Source organism: Pungitius pungitius, chromosome 2 (assembly GCF_949316345.1).
Source record: "Pungitius pungitius chromosome 2, fPunPun2.1, whole genome shotgun sequence".
In the NCBI taxonomy this organism is placed as follows: Eukaryota; Metazoa; Chordata; class Actinopteri; order Perciformes; family Gasterosteidae; genus Pungitius; species Pungitius pungitius.
The window spans coordinates 17,254,376-17,273,332 of NC_084901.1; the positions used below are offsets into that span (position 1 = coordinate 17,254,376).

General features: G+C 43.4%; 2 protein-coding genes across 4 annotated transcripts; one reads left to right on the forward strand and one right to left on the reverse strand.

Annotated features, from left to right (window-relative positions):
* Window positions 1-420: 420 nt before the first annotated feature.
* atox1 (antioxidant 1 copper chaperone) lies at window positions 421-2,789 on the reverse strand. Of its 2 annotated transcripts, none has more exons than XM_037460530.2 (4): window positions 2,630-2,789; window positions 2,162-2,237; window positions 1,106-1,268; window positions 421-943 (listed from the first exon to the last, which is right to left on the reverse strand). In XM_037460530.2, the coding sequence occupies exons 1-3, from the start codon at window positions 2,633-2,635 to the stop codon at window positions 1,144-1,146; spliced, it is 207 nt and encodes a 68-aa protein (XP_037316427.1). In that variant the 5' UTR covers window positions 2,636-2,789; the 3' UTR covers window positions 421-943; window positions 1,106-1,143. The 2 variants fall into 2 exon arrangements, with proteins under 2 accessions (XP_037316427.1, XP_037316426.1); XM_037460529.2 differs by having other exon boundaries at window positions 1,118-1,268; window positions 2,630-2,788.
* Window positions 2,790-3,305: 516 nt separating this feature from the next.
* Window positions 3,306-18,855, forward strand: slc36a1 (solute carrier family 36 member 1). 2 transcript variants are annotated; one of them, XM_037460525.2, is made up of 12 exons: window positions 3,306-3,482; window positions 5,481-5,602; window positions 6,993-7,107; window positions 7,185-7,275; window positions 7,922-8,010; window positions 8,151-8,240; window positions 8,533-8,617; window positions 9,122-9,349; window positions 9,790-9,888; window positions 10,014-10,180; window positions 11,715-11,884; window positions 16,897-18,855. In XM_037460525.2, exons 2-12 carry the CDS (start codon window positions 5,566-5,568, stop codon window positions 17,172-17,174), a joined length of 1,449 nt encoding a protein of 482 aa, XP_037316422.1. In that variant the 5' UTR covers window positions 3,306-3,482; window positions 5,481-5,565; the 3' UTR covers window positions 17,175-18,855. The 2 variants fall into 2 exon arrangements, with proteins under 2 accessions (XP_037316422.1, XP_037316423.1); XM_037460526.2 differs by having other exon boundaries at window positions 7,053-7,107.
* Window positions 18,856-18,957: the final 102 nt, after the last annotated feature.

Consider the following 18,957-nt stretch of genomic DNA (forward strand, 5'->3'; position numbering starts at 1 on the left):
AAGAAAAACTAAAGGAAAATAAAATGGTTTAAGTGCACGGATCAGCACAGAAACGTGTTTAAAGGGAGAAAAAGCCCTCACATGTTTAAATCAAATTCTTCATCACGAAGAAAAAAGTAGTGGAACTAAATAATATTCTTTGAGGCGATAATTATTTTAATTAGTAGTGGTTCAATGGCATTAAGTCAAGGTGAACCATTTTTTAATAAGATAGGGTATTACACAAGACATTATCTTACTAAAGACAACATATTTTCATCTCCTGCTGACTTTTTTTTAGAAAAGATCTATGAAACATGTTTCTTATTTGTTACCATGCAGATCTTCCAGAGCACAGAAAAATAAACTCAACTCAGCTCCCTCTTTTCCCCATAAAACACTCTGAGTAAAGCTGTCGGTGATGCCAATCAAACAGTAGACTTTGTCAGGCTGAAGTGATTTTATTCCCCATGAACACAACATGAAGATTTATTTAATCCCCGTAACAGAGTTGATAAACTTGTGTAGTGTGGCGTGTGACGCAGCTAAGATGGAGCGGCCGAGTCCTCCACCCCCTTCTTCAGACCTCGGAATGTTTACTTTAATAACGCTTGTTAGCTTTTACTCAAACTGGTGGCTAAAGAATGGCAACAGAGCTTTTAAAAATGCAGTCGCAGGTCGTGATGTTTTTTTTAATTACACAAACCAGAGTTCCGTGTCTGCGATGCGCAACATGAACGTGACGAACAAACACCGTAACTGTAGGAGAAGTACGTCACACGGGAGAGCGGCAGAGTTCAGAGCTGCAAATAAAGATGAAACGCAGGTGACATCACAACAGGAGGTCTGCCCCCAAGAGGGGTATGATGTAGGTATGAGATTGAGGTGGGGGCCACTTGGGATCCATAAGACGCTGCTTTATTAGGCAAAGAACTTGGATGTTTGCGCCAGCAGAATTGACTTCCTACAGAAAACCACAAGCACACACACAGATGGAGCACGTCAGCTGACCCGCTCTGTAAAATGTATGCATAAACTGAAAATAATTGTTTTACAATTTTAGAGCCATTAGATTCTGACAAAACTGTTTCTTAAAAGGAGTAATAAGACTTTAACACTCCGTCACCCATCACGTCACCTGCTCCACGTGAAGCACACGTTCCTTTACTTGGTGCCGTTGTACTTGACCTCCTTCCCGCACTTCTTCAGCGTGTCGGTGAGAGACTCCACGTCTCTGTCGGACTCGATCCACACCAGCTTCTTGGGAAGGTCGATCTCAAACTTCACGTCTGAGAGAACAAAGAGGCCCTTTCTTTCACTGCGGGAAGCAGTAATATTCACCATGACAGGCCTTCATTCTAATGTGGGTTTTGTTCTTAAAATGGTTTTGTATATATATATTGCTCTTCAGTCCGCCAACAGACAAGATCAAAATTGTTGCATTGCAACGCCGTCTGGCGAGGGAAGCGGATCAGAGACCGGCACGACATTTCAAAACGGAGCCAAGTAAAAGTGCCACTGCATCAGGTGACACGTCAGCCGTGTGAGCTTTCAGAGACAAAGAAGCCACGAGTTGGCTGTGATGCAAGCGGACTTAAAAGCTTTCAAAGTGCACTCTTTCTTTCACTGGATTCTCTGCAGGAGAAGAGCACAGAGATTGAGGCTTTTCTTCTTTATGCTTGAGCCTGATTCATTTAACATTAAGGGAGGCAAATGATACACACTGGTGTCGGCTGTTTGGCTGGTGGGAAGGCTGTAAAAATGATAAATTATTTTACATGTCTATCTGTTAGCATTCCAGCAAGAGCTGCATCAAGAGTTACACAACTAACCGGTAATCAAGTGTTAAAGTCCAACGTGTAATCCTAACGTGAATATCATTTGTACTTGGTGGTAGCAGAATGAGCAAAACCTGACTGTCTCACTCTGGGTGGCTGGTAAACTCTGAAGTGCTTTTGGCTTTAAGAAACATTGTTTCACAATGAGAAGTAAAATGTATAAAAATATGCAAAGGAGGTATTTTTTTAGGATAGTTGCGAAAGGCTGATGTTAAGTAGTTTGGGGCATGAGGGAAGCACACACCACAGTGTGATGAATGCATGGCCTTTATATGCAATTGTACTTAAAGCCACATATTGATTAACACTAACATGATGACTTAGAGGACACTTGGCAGACTCACCTGGCAGTTTGGTGAGAATCCTGGTAACTGCTCCGGAGCATCCCTCACACGTCATCGCCACCTCGAACTCGTGCTTCTGTTAGAGACGGGAACCTTTTTAATAACTATTTATAACATCAACGTTACGTAACGCTACACGGTCTACGCAATATGACGTTATCTTAATCCGTTACAGTTTTGGGGGGCTTGTGATGGATACACAATTCCTTAATATGGCATTATGTGAGATCGGACATCTGTGACGTCGTTAGCAGCATTGCTTAACGTCACCAGTCACGCTGTTCCCAGTCAGATCGACGAAAATGATCGATAACCGTGTGATCGATGGAAGCAACTGTTAACTTATAAGCTAACTGAGTGCTGTTCAATGGCCAGCTAGCTTGACGGATATTTAGCAATGCAGAAAGAAGTGCGCAGTTAACCTGACACTAAAGCTAAAGTAAAGTGCAAATAGCGGTCGTTACTCACGGTCATGTTTATAGTGATGTGGCTCAAACCGATTGTCGAACGAGCTGTGGACTTTTGCCTCTGACTGACAAGCAACCGTCGCCCCGGAAAACCTCCACAAATGTCCACTAAAACTTAGCTGGCATGAAGCTAGCGTTGCTCAATGTAGTAACCGGATATCCGGTTTGGAAAAAATAGAACAAATAGTGTATTGTATGTTGGAACTTCGTACGATTTTGAATTATTACTGCACAATTATATGACGTCTATGTGTCGAGGCAATTTAATTTCATAGTTAGTTAAGTTGTTCTGTTTCACTGTTCAAGTAAACCAGTTTCCCCAGTGCTTTTACTTTGGCTGTAGACCTTTGCGAATCAACTTGGCTGACTTGACTTTTCCTATTTACATTTCAACACCCTCTGTTTTTTAGTTTTATGTTTTCCAGGTAACTGGAGTAATTTGCATATGAAGAAAGAGTAAAATAAATACAAAAGCTTAAGACTTTGTCAAATGTAGCCTGGCACACAAACACAAAACATTGATTTTAATATGCACGCTAATCAAGACTCCTGTTAAATAACATAAATAATTCTATGAATGTAAGTTAAGTGTCAGAAACCGAAAGTGAGGCTTTTACACGTTTTAAAACGTATCTATGACAACGACGCATCGAGCACAGATCGTGACGCCACGTTGTCGGTGGGGTCACGTGACAACGCCTTTGGCTCGCGGACACACAGAAGAGTCCCAAACCGAGTCCGGTGAAACGTTCAATCAGAGCAGGGTCGCCGCTGCGTAACTAACCGCCATGACGGCCAACGAAAACTAAGAGGTTCTGCGACGACGTTAGCACAAGGTCCTCCTGCCCCCCGAGGTAGGTTCTTCGTGACGAGCGCGAACTCGGGCGGTGTTTGCCTAAACGTAGCGCTAGCGCTATCTAACCGAGGCTAACCTCGGTAGCTGTCAGATGGTAAAGATCTTAGGCAAGATGCTAACATGCCGCTACGCTTCCATGCTAATAACCGCTCTCTACCAGGGTCGTTTAGGTTAACGTAACGTTTTAATCTAATGCTACTAAATGTGTTTAAGCCTGTTAAAAAAAGCCTGTTTGCTGCGTTTGTCGTCCCGCTGAGGTAAATATCAGAGTAACCGTTTGTGCGCTGGTCTGTTTAAAAGCTGTCTGTTAGGGGCTGTGGGTGTTTTGGTGCTGTCGTGAATTGACATTTAAGAAACCTTGCTGAGCATATGAAGACGCCCCTGTTTAGTTCGACCGCACCATGTGCAAACGCGGTTCAATCTTCCTCAGCAAACAACGGAAAGAACTTTTTCCTTTAATTTCTTGATCTGAAATGTCTGTTTTCAACACAGAACACTTATTTCATCCATCATTGAAGCTCCTGAGTCATGTCTTTTAAGAAATGGTTAAATGCCAGATTACCACTGCTAACTTCTTATCTGCAGCATGTATCAAGCTCAAACTGGTAGAATAAATACCTGCACGCCGAAAATGATGCAAAGGACACTTTATTGTTTGGCCTTTGGTCCAAAGGATCTTCATCAGAGCATACATATGGAACTAATCACATCCCAATCAAGCTATGCAGCACACCTGTGCACACCATGGTGGTAGAGGCTTTGCCCCGTTTACTGCAGATGTGAATAGGAATTGTTTGTTTGTTTTAAACAAATCAATGGTACTATAGTGAAAATGAGGCAGAATATAACTAATGCAAAGTAAAATCACCTCCATAACAGTATTTTTATCAGTAGGTCATGACTTGGCCTTCTTGTGAAGCTTATAAGTGATTCCTGAATTTTGTAGATCTTTCATTTTCACTTCCCCTCTGTGAAACCTCATCTGAGAGCTTAAAAGAAGTGGGAACCTTTAACTTCGATCTATAAAACCAGTGCCACATCTTTATTCAATTGGTTCTTTTTTCAATTTTCCTGTGAAGAACTTATAATAAATGCACTTTATTTTCAGCTGTAGAAAGATTCATAGCATCCTTTGGGCTTGATGCTCGCAATTGCACATCATGCTACTTTCATGTCAGAGGAGCGTAACTTGTTCCGCTTATCTCGCAGCACATCATGAAAGTTGACGTGTCACTCATTATTTACTCTGCTCATCAAGCTCACAGTAACATTGTGGTCGCGGTGGGAGTCGCACATCATTTTTTTTCTCTGCATGCTCACTGAACCACAAGAGGAACTGACAGGAGAAATGAATGCTCACACACACGGGAGGCTTTGTCTTTTCAAACTGTCTCTGTTTTGGCTTAAACAGACCGTAAAACTGTGCTAATGTAAGGTGGCTGCTGGATAAACAAAGTCAATTATACAAAGCCTTTTAAAACTTCTATTTTTATAGCAAGTTATATTAAGAAATACAATCCATTTTCATAAGTTCTCAGCTAATTTTATATCAAGCAGATATTCTGACAAAAACATTTGAGGAAGTGTGCTCGCTAGACATGAAGGGTGAACTCTGATCTCGTTGCACTGACTCGGCAGGTGGACCGTGACGCTTTCCCTGTATGATCCTTGTGCAGATTCCCTCAGAAGGTCATGAACATGTTTTCTCCTGTACTTATGTAATGCACTAGCTAAGTGCCCCAGTGTCAAGTGCGATGATCAAAAAGACCATCCAACGAGTCTCTTTGTCGCCCCAAAGCCGCGAGGGAAATGTTATGCCAACAGAACGCAATCCATAAAGCGAACAAGTCTTTCATCCTCGCTTAAAACAGTCAATAATGTTGTTTTAAAGAGCGTTATTCCTTCTCTGGAGCTTCTTTCTCTTCCACCGAGAACGGATCAATTTACCGCTGCAGAGTCATGCATTGAACTGCTCTCTCTGCTTTGCGACGTGCAGCGGTCCATGCTGGACGCCCTGATCTCTCGGCATTAGGATCCGCGCGGCTGGGAGAGACGACGCCCGCAGTGCCACCCGACCCAACATGATGGCCACCAGCGACGTGGACACCCGGGGTGAAGGTAGTTTAGTGTTTGTTGTGGATCTCTTCATGTGTCACCAGCAGGGCTGTACTTTGCGGGAGGGAGGAGTGTATTGTGAAGTAGGTACGACGACGCAGTGGGATTACTTGTAATCCACACTGACATGTAAACACTGACTCATCACAGGGGCTTTTGTTTCTTTTGGCTCAGCTTGTGTGTTGTTGGTTAGGAGGTCTTAGCAGGTCAAAGCAGTAAGTGAAATGTTCAGTGTGCTATTAAGTTTACTCCCAATCCACCTATGCTCAAACTGTTGGACAAAATCCTTTGTAAATAATTTCTTGTGTGACCCAATACATTTCTGTAAATAGAACCTGAAGTTTTTCAAAAAAAGACCAGCTCCTTTTTTTTCCATTTTTTAAACTAAGTGGACTGAGGTTTTGCAGTACTGTGTCTTTAAAGACAGCCCTCAGTTTCACTTCTCAAGGAGAACTTCTTCCTGCAGCCATCCTTCAATAAATATGCTGTGAACAGTCCCTCCCCGCTTGTAAAATGGCATTGTCACGAGACCCTGAAGTAAACTGCTCTGCGAAGAAAAGCAGTCATCGTTGGCCTGGGTGGCTTGAGGCTTTGAAGGTTTATTGATCAACTGGTTTTCTGTTGTATTGTCATCGTGACTTTAAAAGTCACTCTGCAAATATCAAAGTGAAGAGCCACTGACTCTATTCTAACTAAATTAAAGTTCTTTGTTTGCACACCAGCACACTCAAAACACACTTTCCTCTCAACAAAAATGTGTACCTTTTTAGAAGTATGTTGTTCCAGTAATAAATCTTATGCCATCTTTGATGTTAACGGTATGTCTTTATAGGCAGGTTAGCAAAAGTAAAGAAGGCTGTAACAGTAACATGAATGATGACACTCATTTAGTGATAATGTTCCACATATTTCTTCTGATCAATAAATGAAAAATTAACCTCAAACTTTACATACAAATTATTTGATTAATTGATATTATTGCCATAACCAATATCACTCCTGTTCTTTTATTGATTACCTTGTTGATTTCTTGTTAATTTGTCGGCGTCCACAGGTTCGGACCTCAGTGTACAATGTCTTGATAGCATATGAACATGAAAAACTAAACCAGTCATTTCACAGATGTGACAAGCAGCACTGCGTTCAATATGAAAATTAAACTTATTTATTTATTCTTTTTTTTTTTTTTTTACAACATTGTTTAAATATTTTGATAGGTTGATGAAAATGCCTTTTGGTGCATCGGGTCACTTTTTAGTCTGTGTGGATAAAAGGCTTTCAACAGATGTAGTTTTTGAGGGAGCTTAGCTTCATGAGGCCTCCACATACTATTAGACCCACGCCACCCAAGCGCCTCACTGTTCTCCTTTTTGCCCTCTCTCCTTCGCGGCAGGTTCTTTGTTTTCCGACCCAATTCCATCAGAAATGGATGCGCTTTGTCCTTCTCCTCCAGGACCCACCAGACCCCAACGTACCTATGAGAGGATCGGAGGACGGGAGGGAACCTCGTGAGTATTATGAAGTCCCTCATGTAACTACAGCTGTGATGACCTGTCTCTGATGCAGACCCAACTTGTTCTTCCAGTTTCTGTCAGACTCTCATCCACCTGTTGAAGGGAAACATCGGCACGGGGCTACTGGGGCTGCCGCTGGCGGTGAAGAACGCCGGCCTGGTGGTAAGTACGCAGGGCTTTTAATCAGGAAGCGTGTCTGGCAATATGGAAGCACTGCTTCCTGTTCATATCGCTTACGGCCTCGGCGGCAAGTCATTTGCATGAGGCACCACATGGAAATACTGTGGCCAGAATGCTCGAGGGAATCAAGGTGTTTTTATCCTTCTGATGAGCAGCTATATCCACGGCTGAAAACCAGAGCTGTGACGGGGAGAGATACGGACGATTTAGACAGTAACAGAGTTCACAGCCACTTGTTTTCACATGACTTGTAACACAATTATGTCCTTTTGCAACAGTCTAAATGTATGAACTTGTAATGCAAAGCATTTCTACTGCTCCCACCGGTTCCACAGCAATGAGAGTACGATGTTGTAACATGAGTAACAACCTTTCAGTTTTAGTCAATTTCTAAATATTGCACTTAATTGGCCATGTCTGGCTGGATATTATGGTAGCTGTCTAACCTTAAAGCTCATGTGCACTGTTTTTGTAATTTACTTCATGCATCCGGGAGCAAACCCCACTACACGAAGGATGTTCTGTTTACAGCAAATTTTCCTAGATCCCCCTTACGGTTTCACTTCCATGGTTTTATCCTCGCGTTTTAAACCCCGGTGTTAATATCAGGCCTTTTGTCTCTCCCCAGCTCGGACCCATCAGCCTGCTGTGCATGGGCGTCATAGCGGTCCACTGTATGAGGCTGCTGGTGAAATGTTCCCACCACCTCAGTGCCAAGTGAGTAGAAACGCCACTCTTGGTTTTACTGGATTTCTGTCATAAGAGCTGAGCTCCAGCAGGTGGAGAGATATTTGGATGGGGGTGTTGCATTGTGAGCGAATAAAGATGTGAATACTGTGGAATTGTTTCCCTCGCAGGATGGACCGTCCGTCTCTAAGTTACGGCGAGGCGATGGAGTACGGGATGGAGAACGTGTCGTGGCTGAGGAGACACTCTCAGTGGGGAAAGTAAGACCATGTTTTAGTAAATGATCTTAATCAGGCATTAATGTATCAGTTAAGTCTCATGGGATAATTGGTGTTTCAGAGGCTCTCCCATTACATAAAAAAAAACATGTGGCCAGAATTTTTCATTATGAAAATCTGTAATGTGCTGTTTTATAGCTGCACGTTTATCTCAGGATGTCTTGCTTGTTTCTGGACTGACTGTGACTTGTTGAAACTAATAGTTCGTTCAAATGAGAGCATTTCCTGTCAAATTGAACGTGGCTCAATATTTTCTGTTTTCTGTCTCTTTCAGACATATAGTGAACTTGTTTCTAATCATCACGCAGCTGGGCTTCTGCTGTGTCTACTTTGTCTTCCTCAGTGACAATATCAAGCAGGTCCAGAACACACTCGCACACTTCAATATCCGAATACATTGTTTTTATCTCGCCTCTCACCCATGTCCATGTACTCGTACCACACAAGATGCAAATAAATGGGTCACAGGAACTGTGGAGGGCACGGACATGCCGCAGCATGAAGTGTTGCTCATGTACCACCATGCCTGCCAATACTGATCCTATTGATGAGGAATGGGAGGGGGAACTGGTCTTTAATGTGAACATTTCAATCATTTGCTTTGTATTTGCATCAGATTCAGAAAAAAATCAGACCTCAAGTAACTGTTATCCAGATTTGACTTAATGTTGTCCCGTGTCTGGCCACTTGGTGGTGGTGTCAGTCCAGGAATACTTCTTACCTCCTACATAACTAGTCGCTCACTAGATCACTGTCAACCCCTGCACTCCCCCCTCATCGGCTGGATTGTAGGCGTGCCGACTCGGTTTCCTCCTTGTCTCATTAATACATGTGCTCTCCTCCATTATTCGAACCTTCACCAGGTGGTGGAAGCCGCCAACACCACCACCTTCAGCTGCCAGATGAACTACACCAACCAGACTCAGCTCCTGGTGCCGAGCTTCGACTCGCGCCTCTACATGCTCTGCTTCCTGCCCCCCATCATCCTGCTGGTTTTCACCCCCGACCTCCGGTACCTGGCCCCCCTCTCTCTGGTGGCCAACCTGATGATGACGGCCAGCCTGATTCTCATCTACTTCTACTCGCTCACGGTGAGCATCTCGCTCTCTTTGTTATTTAAGTAAACCAACAACGTGTCTACAGCAGTCAGAAGACACCCATGTATTTGTTGTATATCCTTTTTCTTACAGGTATAAAATATTCCTTAAAAAAAATTCTGGCAAAACTTATCCTAGTCATTAACACAGCAGGGAAAAAAATCAGTCTCAGAAAATGTTGATTATCTTCTGCTTGGGATACTTTTCCTGATCTGGGTTCTTTGTCCTGCACTTTCAAAATAACAACAGGAGACAGATCTGCTGAATTGCTGAAGCTTGTAGATTTCACAGCCACTTATACAAGACCATATTAACATTAATTGTATTACTAGCTGAAAAAAAACATGTGGTGTCCTTGTGACTGCAAATACAATCAGATGCTCAAATAAGATGATGCAGAATGAAAGTTAAAGCTCTTCTCTCTTCCACCGCAGAACATCAAGTACCCCATCGACCTCCCCAAAGTGGGCCGAGCCAAGGACTACCCCCTCTTCTTTGGGACGGCCATCTTTGCCTTTGAAGGGATCGGAGTGGTACGTGACTGACTGATGATGAAGCACTGCTCAAACATGTTTCACATGTTTGAGCAGTGCTTCAATGAGCATCTGCTTCAATGAACTCTGCTGACAGTCCGAGTTTGTCCACCTGGTCTCTGCAGGTTCTTCCCCTGGAGAACAAGATGCAGAGGCCTCAGAGGTTCATCCCCGTTCTGTATTCGGGAATGGGTATCGTCACCTTCCTCTACATCAGCCTCGGCACCATCGGGTACATGTGCTTCGGGGAGCACATTGGAGGGAGTATCACGCTCAACCTGCCCAACTGCTGGTAAGACAATGGCAGCAGATCTCACGTTGGAGAAAGAGGCGCAAATGTAATTTTTTATTAAATGCACTTATGTTAAAGCTGGGCAAAAAATAGATTTTTGTATCTAGTTTCTTATCGGTGTATAGGTAAGTATGAGGGAACGGTGAAATACACCTTTTCTGTTCTGCTAAGGAATCTCTGTGCTCAAGAATTATAATTTTTCACATATTTCCAAAGATTCGCAGAGTGAAACTATGAGCGTCTCCAGAGAATCTGTGATAACTGAAGCACTTGTATAAAATATATTAAATAAAATGACGCTCAGCCAGAGTTCGTATTTCTCTCCACGGTTACAGTCAGGAACAAAGTCGGTGCCAAAAAAGCAGCCGGAATTATTCTTAAATGAACCATTTCCAACAAATTGACTTTGTCAATTTGCTCAAAGGACTTGTACATTAATTGAGAAGAACATGAGATTTATTTAATGGCTGATGTAAGAATGAAAATGAGCATATATTTAATACGCTAATCCCTCATCAAAAGATACTGGTGTTGGCAGCCGCATGAGTGTGCGTGTCCACCTGAGGTCTCCTCTTAACAGAAGCCATGTGAATCGGTAAAGGTGAATGTTCTCTGTATATGTTTCGCCGGTCGTCCATGGCAACGCTAACCTCAGCTTTCCTGCCTCCGTAAATAGAAGAAAAACCCCAATGACCTCCAGAGAGCTCGCCGGTCCCAGCTGTTCAGAACAGCAGCTGTATCGCATGTCATGAACACCAGGTGTTGTCTACATTGAGACTAAATTGTATTCTAATGACACAATGGCTATTGAATCACTCTGATAATAGTGGTGTCCTTCCTGAATTCATCTACTGACGTCCCGTCTAAAGCCATGAAGGTCCTATGTGTCTGCTTCACAGACCGCTCTTCTCCTTTCGCTCATTACTTGTTACCGTTGTCACGGCGATGCCTCCCGTGACTGGAGCAATGTCGTTACTTTTCGGGATTAATTGACTTTTCAATGAGGTTGAAACCTCATTCTATAATTACCCGCACATCAGCTTTATGTTTGTAATTTTTCTCTTTACCTTTTACAAGGACAGAAAAATAAAGTGTTTTTATAAAAGGTTTTCTTAGCTGCAACATATGTTTAAATTATTGTTTACCCTGCTCTGATTTTCCAAGTTCAAAATATTGACATCAAATAATTTATTTAATGTTCTACTTTCAGTTGTTTTTTTCAAACCAAATCTATTGATTAATTTGAATTTGTTTACGTTGAGGCGCTGTTTTTTGGGCACAAATTTAATTATCTTGTTTCTTGTTAAATGCCAGTCAGATTCATTGTTTTAATCCATTATTTTACCCACTTGTTGGTTTACTGAAACTACTAAAAATTAATATTGTCCCGTCACTAACCTCAACTTTATTGATGGATCAATAAAGTTAGTTTTAGTGTTTCAGAGATTAAAACGGAACAGCTGGGGAAACAAAAAAATAAGTTTTTAAGACAACTTTAAAAAACAAAAAAAATCCCCCCCTTGTCTCTTCCCAGGACGTACCAGACTGTGAAGCTGCTCTACTGCTTCGGTATCTTCATCACCTTCGCCCTGCAGTTCTACGTCCCCGCAGAGATCCTCATCCCGCCTGTGATGGAGCGCGTGTCGCAGAGGTGGAAGACGCCCGTCAACCTGCTGCTGCGCTCCTTCATGGTCGTCTTCACGTGTGAGTAACGCGGCCTAAAGTTTGATCCATTTGGATTAAATGGACCATGCAGCAGAGGGTACTTCAGGGTGGGGCAGGACGCTGACTGACGTGTCTAACAGACGTATACTGAGTCGCTGTTCTGCTCGGTCCAGATATTGTAATTTACTGTACCTGTACTCCTGAGCGGGTGACGGAGCCGCTTCATCACTCTCTTTAAGCTTCTTCTAACTGTTGCAAAGGGATCTTGCATCGAACAGTATTTCACACCTAAACTCTGACACTAATAACCAGAGTGTTTACACGTCTACGGTTGTTTAGCTCTACAAAAGACAACCGTTGTTTTTATTTTTGGACCTGGTTGGGGTGTCCAAAACGGGACATCCAACAAACTAATCACCTCTGTGTAGAATCTGCTGCGTCAATGATTGAATGTGAAAAGATGAGAGTGCAGCGTTGGCTTGAGTGTCTCGTCTATGCTGTTGTGCGCTCAAGTGGCCGAACTGTGATCAGTCCCCTCGTGTCTCACATTTCCCCGGAGTTTTTCACTTTGCTGAGAGCCAGCAGCCCCCCTCTTTCTCTGCAGAGGTGAGCTTTGACTCGTGCCCCTGCTTTTGAAGGTCAGGATGTTTCAGTGCACAGAGATTTCTTCTGAAGTGAGCCCTCCATTCTAGTTTAGTAGGGGGGGGGGGTGCCTCAGAGGGGGCGGTGCTTACTTTTCCCGTTACTGTTGTTTTGGCTCAAAGGGCCTGTGAGTGGCGGCTGTAGCTTTGCCTTTTCCTCTTCCGTCTGTGCAGCGATGCCATTATGTCACAGGGTTTGACGAGGATCGGTCCCAGGCAGAGTTCCAGGATTGGCGTTTGATTCGATGGTATACCTGAAATGTGCATTTTTAACGTCTGGTAGATGTACATCAACTTACAGTAGCAGGAAGGTGGGGAGCCTTGTTGAGCTATGTCAGCCTGGTTTACTCTGGCCACCAGGGTGCAGACCAACATAACAAGCTGATGGGGGGGGGGGGGGGGGAAACCTTCATAAAACTAAAAAAAACAAAAATAGGCTCATATGCAACTTTTAGAGACGCCACGATCACACTTGGCGCCATACCTATCTGCGATTGTGGATGATTCATACAGGCCGATACAGATGTTTGTTATTTTGATGCAGCTGCTACAAGGCTCAACACTTGAAGTTACATTTTTTTTAAAAGCTTCAAAGGCTAAAGATATAAAATTCTGTTTTTATTGAGCTGTCCACCCCACAAGCTAGACATGACTTTCTTTGATAAAGGTGATGTAACTGCATGCAGCCCTCCCCTCCCCCGTGGGTACGCTTACAACTCCCATGTAGCGCCTCCTCAGGGAAATATCTGGCTCTTCAGCTAACACGGGGTTTTCTTTCTAAAGCAGATAGATGTGCCGCTCGAACACTTCTGGCTTTGACGACTCAAAGGTTACACAATGTCCTTTCTACTCATTTTGTCTTTAATGGAGCCATGAATCCACCACTTGTATCCACGCGTTCCTGCTGGGACAAAGCCGGGTTTCATCCCGGCTCTGAAAGAGTCTCCTCCATCTGAGCAGCCTGTTGTTAATCTGTTGACGGGAACAAAAGAGGACGTGAGCCTCCTCCTCTTCCTTTTTAAAAATAAATGTTATTCCTGTACCTGATGGCACAAAGGTGACGTGCATGCTGCATGTAGCCGTAGGGCTGTCATGTTTTTACCCTTTCAGAAAGCATGATGTGTTCACCTTTACTTCTTACTGAGCCTGTATCGTTTGCCATTTGCCCCCCCCCCCCTCAATAGCTGCAAACCTTCTTCTGTTACATATATGCACATTGGTTTGCTTTCATACAATCTTGGAATACTGCTAATGCGCGTGCATTGATGCAAATGGGGGCATGATCTGGTGCGCTAAAGTGCACGGCGTCCTCAATTTATCACTGATGACAACGACTTGTATCCAAAGTGTCTGTTTTCACTTAAAGTAGGACAGAAAGCTGTGTTCTTCCAGCAGACCCTTAGGAACAGTACTGTTATCATAGAAGCTTTTCTTACACCTGCAATCAGACCCCTCGAATGCCAAGAGCACTTAGATCTAAACGAGTGTCCCTCTGCTCGTTTGGGGACGAGATGGAAGTGTCTTCTGAGGTCCTCTTTACCCACAGTGCTCAGGTCTTTGTTATTTTGTTTTTCCCAGAGGCGCTCATTGTTAATTTGCTTTAATCAGTTAGATTTTTACAAGCACAGTGACAATGTATGCGCTTTGCTGGCACTTCCATCAGTTGATATTGATGGTGGGGATCTCCCAGTGAAAAATTATTTAAATAGCGTGTCGCTGAAGAAAAGGTCCCTGCGTGACATTTTGCCGTCGTACAATAAACCTCGTTTCTTAAAAGGTTTTGTCTTATCAGCGTTTGTGATTTGACGACTTTCTGCCCTTTACAGTGTGAGGCAATAATGCTCTTTGATGTGTGACGTCCTTCTTTTTGACGAGTTCTAGGTTGACCCCTATAGGTCAGCTGCTGAGTGACAGGGGACTGTTCTAATGTTCTTCCCTTGCTCAGACGCGTTTGGTTATTTCCACTTTCAAAGCACCAATTTTAAAAGGCTCACTTGTGTGCCTGTAAGGTCGAATGTCTTCATCATTTAAACATTTCCATTTTTTTTTTTTTTTTTTTCGGAAGAGATTTGTCATGGATTCATTCATGAAACAAATCTCCCTCAAAGCGTCACAACTTTGCAGCGATCATTTTCTACAGTTGTCATTTTTGCTGCAGAAAGCCGTGTGCTGTTGTTCCTCCTGAAGACAAACTACCATAAAACGACTGCAATATAAAGTGTTACGATTTAAGTTCATGGTGAACCAATATAAAACCCCCATGTATGCCTCGTGGTGCTGCACCTGCTTTGCTGCTCAAATGAAGGTGGCATGAATAATCATGGGTCCAAATGATTACATTCCCTCCAGCAGAATGTCGAATTAACTGATCAGCGCTCCGCCTGTTTCCACTCGGCCAAAGGTTTTTGTCTGCGGCTTCAAAGTATCCCACGGCCTGAAAGTAATCAATTGAATTTTCGGATCAAGGCGAAATGAGGACGGCCAACCTCAAGTTTTATAATTGCAAAGCAAGAAAGTTTAGCCTTTTCCTGCTCAAGGTAAAAACAGAGTGGCTCTGAAAATGAGGGCACATGAAAGCACACGATAAGAGTTCCACAGCTAAGATTGTCCAGTATAATTGTCCATTTTATTTTAAAAAATTAAATAGTGAATCATCTACATCCTTGCCAGTGAGTCAGGTTTTAGGGCGGTGCTACGATTAACGTGCTACCGCAATGCAAAGGTTGATGGTAAGCCGGGTGGACCATCTCACTTTGGGTCGATCCCTCGCTCCTCCGTGCCACGTCAACGCAAAATGGAGCCATTGCAGTGGGACTGTATTGGTCCTGAAGGGGCTGGGCCATGCATGGAAATTAAAAATACACAGGAATGTACCGTTGTTTTTTTTTCTTTTATAGACTCGAAAGGAGTCATTAATCTCAAATTTGAATAAATTTAGTGTTTTTTGTTTTCCCCAGGCATTTGGTCGTAAACCAAAGGGGTTTCTGACCTGATGATCAGAAATGAGAAGTCGGTGGATCATTAAAGTTATTACATTTCACCGGTTGGCAACCAAAGCTCAGAACACAACCAATGTGCCGCTAGAATAAACATGAGCCTTTGTAAACAACCATTGGATCAATAAATCCGCTCTGAGTAGTTTCCTCTTCCCTGAGCAGTGAGCCGGTTGTTGTGTACTGAGGCGGACGAGGTGTGCGTGTGTGTAGAAATAATCACCTGTGCAAAGAGCCTCGACGTGGCTCAAGCATTGGATGGGAGAACGGAGTCTCGCTCTAAAGGAGCGCAGTGTGAGGAGAGTCTGAGGATATTCTCCTCTTCCATCACGTCTATCTCGTTACAACTTCTGCTCTGAAAACCAGCACCCCTTCATCACACATCTAATCTGTCAAGTGTCTGTTCTTAAGCCGCAAATTACTCAGAAGTTCACAGAGACACATCCCTTCTTGTGATGGAGTCCGTCATGTGTTGCCATGGGCACCTGGGAGACTTTTTTTGTTGTTGTTCTTGTAGACATGTCTTTTCCTTCCTCTGTTCATGTGAGTGAGACGGGAGGCGGGGCTTAAGGAAATTATCGAAGTGTCTGTTAACAGATCTTCAAGAATATTTTTTTAATAGATTTTATCTTAATTCCTTGAAGTATATATTTTTTGCATCTGGTTCTCTTCCTGCGTCCATGAGATACTGTCAATAGAGGGTTTTTCACTCTAACGTGTCATCATGTGGTCAGATTAAAGGCTTCCGCCTCGGAAGCCACTGTGACAAACTCTTGCGAGGACGCAGCAGCAAGCAAGCAATCAATCAATTTGATCGCGGCCCAAAGAGCCTTTTATCACCCACCGTTAATGGGACAAGAAACAAGCCGACGTGTCCTCGCCCTCTCACTCCGGAGACTGTGTGTGTGTGTGTGTTTGTGTGTCCGTGCGCCGATGCAACGCCCTGTCACCGTTAATTCCCGTCTCGGCGGCCGCTGCTGAAGATGACTCAGGTCCCTGGTGACCGTGGCCGCTGACGCGTTAAAAACCAACAACCAATCTGCTCCGTCGTGTCTCCTTTGTGTCGTCATCCCTCTGACCTCCTCTGTCTCTTTTACTCCGCCTCCTTTTAATTCCCGCGATGCAGTTCTTGTCTTTTCTGTCTTGTTTCCGCTGTAGATCTTTCTCTCGCAGCAAACTGTCCCCCTGCTTTGTTCTCTTGTTTGGAGGTCAGTTTTACATTGGAGTAAAGAATCGATCGGTCCTGATGACGTTGAAGAGAAGTTTAAAGGTTCCTTCGGGACTGTTTTAGTTTCTTGTACAACCTCCAACTTTTCGTCACGGTTTCATCGGAGCTTGTTGTTGGTATCGTTCATTCGGCTCGTCCCCTTTTTCTTTTTTCCACCCATCGACTGTCCATCTGCTCGTCCTCCCGCAGGCGCCCTCGCCGTCCTCATCCCGGAGCTGGACCTCGTCATCTCGCTGGTGGGCTCGGTGAGCAGCAGCTTCCTGGCGCTGATCTTCCCCCCCATCCTCGAGCTGCTGACCTTCCACACGGAGGGCGCGCTGTCGCCGCTGGTGACCGCCAAGAACGTGGCGGTCAGCCTGATCGGGCTGGTCGGGTTCCTGGCGGGGACGTACATCGCCGTGGAGCAGATCGTGGAGCGCAACGCGCTGAAGCACGTGGACGCGCTCGCCGCCTTCAGCGTGCAGTGAAGGCGGCGAGCGCGGGCCGAAGAGGAAACGAAATGTATTATTTGACATTCTCCTTTTGTCTCTGCTGCCAAAGGATGTGGCGGCCATTTTGAAGGCCTCATCGCGCCTCTGCTTACGAGTTCCTCTCATTCCGTCACGTCCTAGATGTTTGGTGTCATGAAACGTATTGTGATAAAGATTATTCCTTCAGAGGATTCAACGGTGGTTTTAGGGGGTTAGTTTTCATTTAGAAACCAAACTACTTTGCGTAATGGAATCACGTGGTTGATGCTGATCTTTTGGTGGACTGGTTTCACAAACTGCTTCTCAATAAGCGCTTTTAGACTTTGACCATCGAACACCTTGTTTTTTTGTATTTCTTTTTTTCTTTGATTCATGCCTTATCCAGTGAAACAATGAACTACTTTGAGATGCACAACCTGGACTTTAATCGAGTAACTTTGGGCCAAATGAGAGAGTCTGGTGGTTGGGTTTGTTGCTCATTTTGTCCACAGAAAATATGTCTGGTCCTAAATGGAACTTAAAGTGTCCATGTTATAATCCACGCACTTTAAACACACGGTCCGTACATCGCATATTAGCGAGTCTCGTATTTTAGCTCTGAATCCTTTTTACGTGGATCCGCCCTCGTTAGAGAACCTGGATGCTCTTTGTACCGTTTGGACCAGAGGGGGGGTGGGGGGGGGCTCTTTCAGGGCTTCCGTAGTGTTTTCATCCTGATCTGCTGTGATGGCGAGCTGCTGGAGACGATTCCCGATGTCCGTATGTACATAAAAGCTTAATTTATCTCCTTAAAGGACTGTCTGTGCAGTGTAATAACTCCCCAAATTCATTCAGACTAACCTCAAAGGGAAAAGAGACGTTGAACTTTGACTTTTTATGTATTTACTGTACATCAGATTTAATGTCTTTTTCTTGTTTTTTACGGTCTACATATTTTTTTGCAGTCAAGACTTTCGAAAAGTCAGATTTAAAAAAATACTCAAATCCCAGAAGAAAATCATTTTGTCAACAAAACAATGAATTGGTCATATCAAACTTTAAAAAAAAAACTTTTCTCCATCTACAATATATGACGTTTTGTTGTATTAACGGCATTAATAGTTGGTGTTTTTTTCTTTCTTGCACATTAAGCATTTTTGAGAATGTCCCACATGGCTCTGCTTATAAAATGAGTCTAAGACACGGGTGTTAATTACAGACCTTTTTGGTGTTGATTCATAAATCTGCTTTGTTCATCCCTAAAGATGGTTCTAAAGCTTCTGCACTGTTGTGTTTTCAGTGTTTATGTGACTCAAAGCGATGAGCCTTATGTGTATATATCTAGTCTAGTGTAGCCATTTGTTGCGCATGGAGATGTCCACTTACAAAATGATCATCCTCATTTTACATTTCCATTTTCCCATGTTCTGTCGCGGGACACCTTTATAATGAGGTGCAGCGTCACGACAAAGACAAAATGCACTTTGCGGCCATAATGTTACGGCAAAAAAGTTAATTCATATAGTTTATAATTTGATTTATTTTTTTGAGCGAATGCACAATTACAGAGCCCCAGTTTTAAAAAGCTGCACTCCCCAAATGTTTGACATTTCTATTTAATAAATTGTAACTGACCATTCGTATGTAAATGTAACTCTTTCATCTCTTTATTCCCTCATTAATAAATAACTAAAGTATCTTTCCGGTGTGCTTTCCGGTCTTTTAAAAAAAGTTGCTGAAATCATTTTCATGTCTTAAAGATCCTTTAAGGCGGGGCTACATTCAACGAGCTGAAAATATC

Coding starts and splice junctions, on each gene's coding strand:
- atox1 (XM_037460530.2), bottom strand. Junction 1,269..2,161: donor GATTCTCACCAAACTGCCAG/GTGAGTCTGCCA, acceptor TTGTTCTCTCAG/ACGTGAAGTTTGAGATCGAC.
- slc36a1 (XM_037460525.2), top strand. CDS start 5,566: ATGATGGCCACCAGCGACGTGGACACCCGGGGTGAAG. Junction 7,276..7,921: donor TGAAGAACGCCGGCCTGGTG/GTAAGTACGCAG, acceptor GTCTCTCCCCAG/CTCGGACCCATCAGCCTGCT. Junction 8,011..8,150: donor TCCCACCACCTCAGTGCCAA/GTGAGTAGAAAC, acceptor TTTCCCTCGCAG/GATGGACCGTCCGTCTCTAA.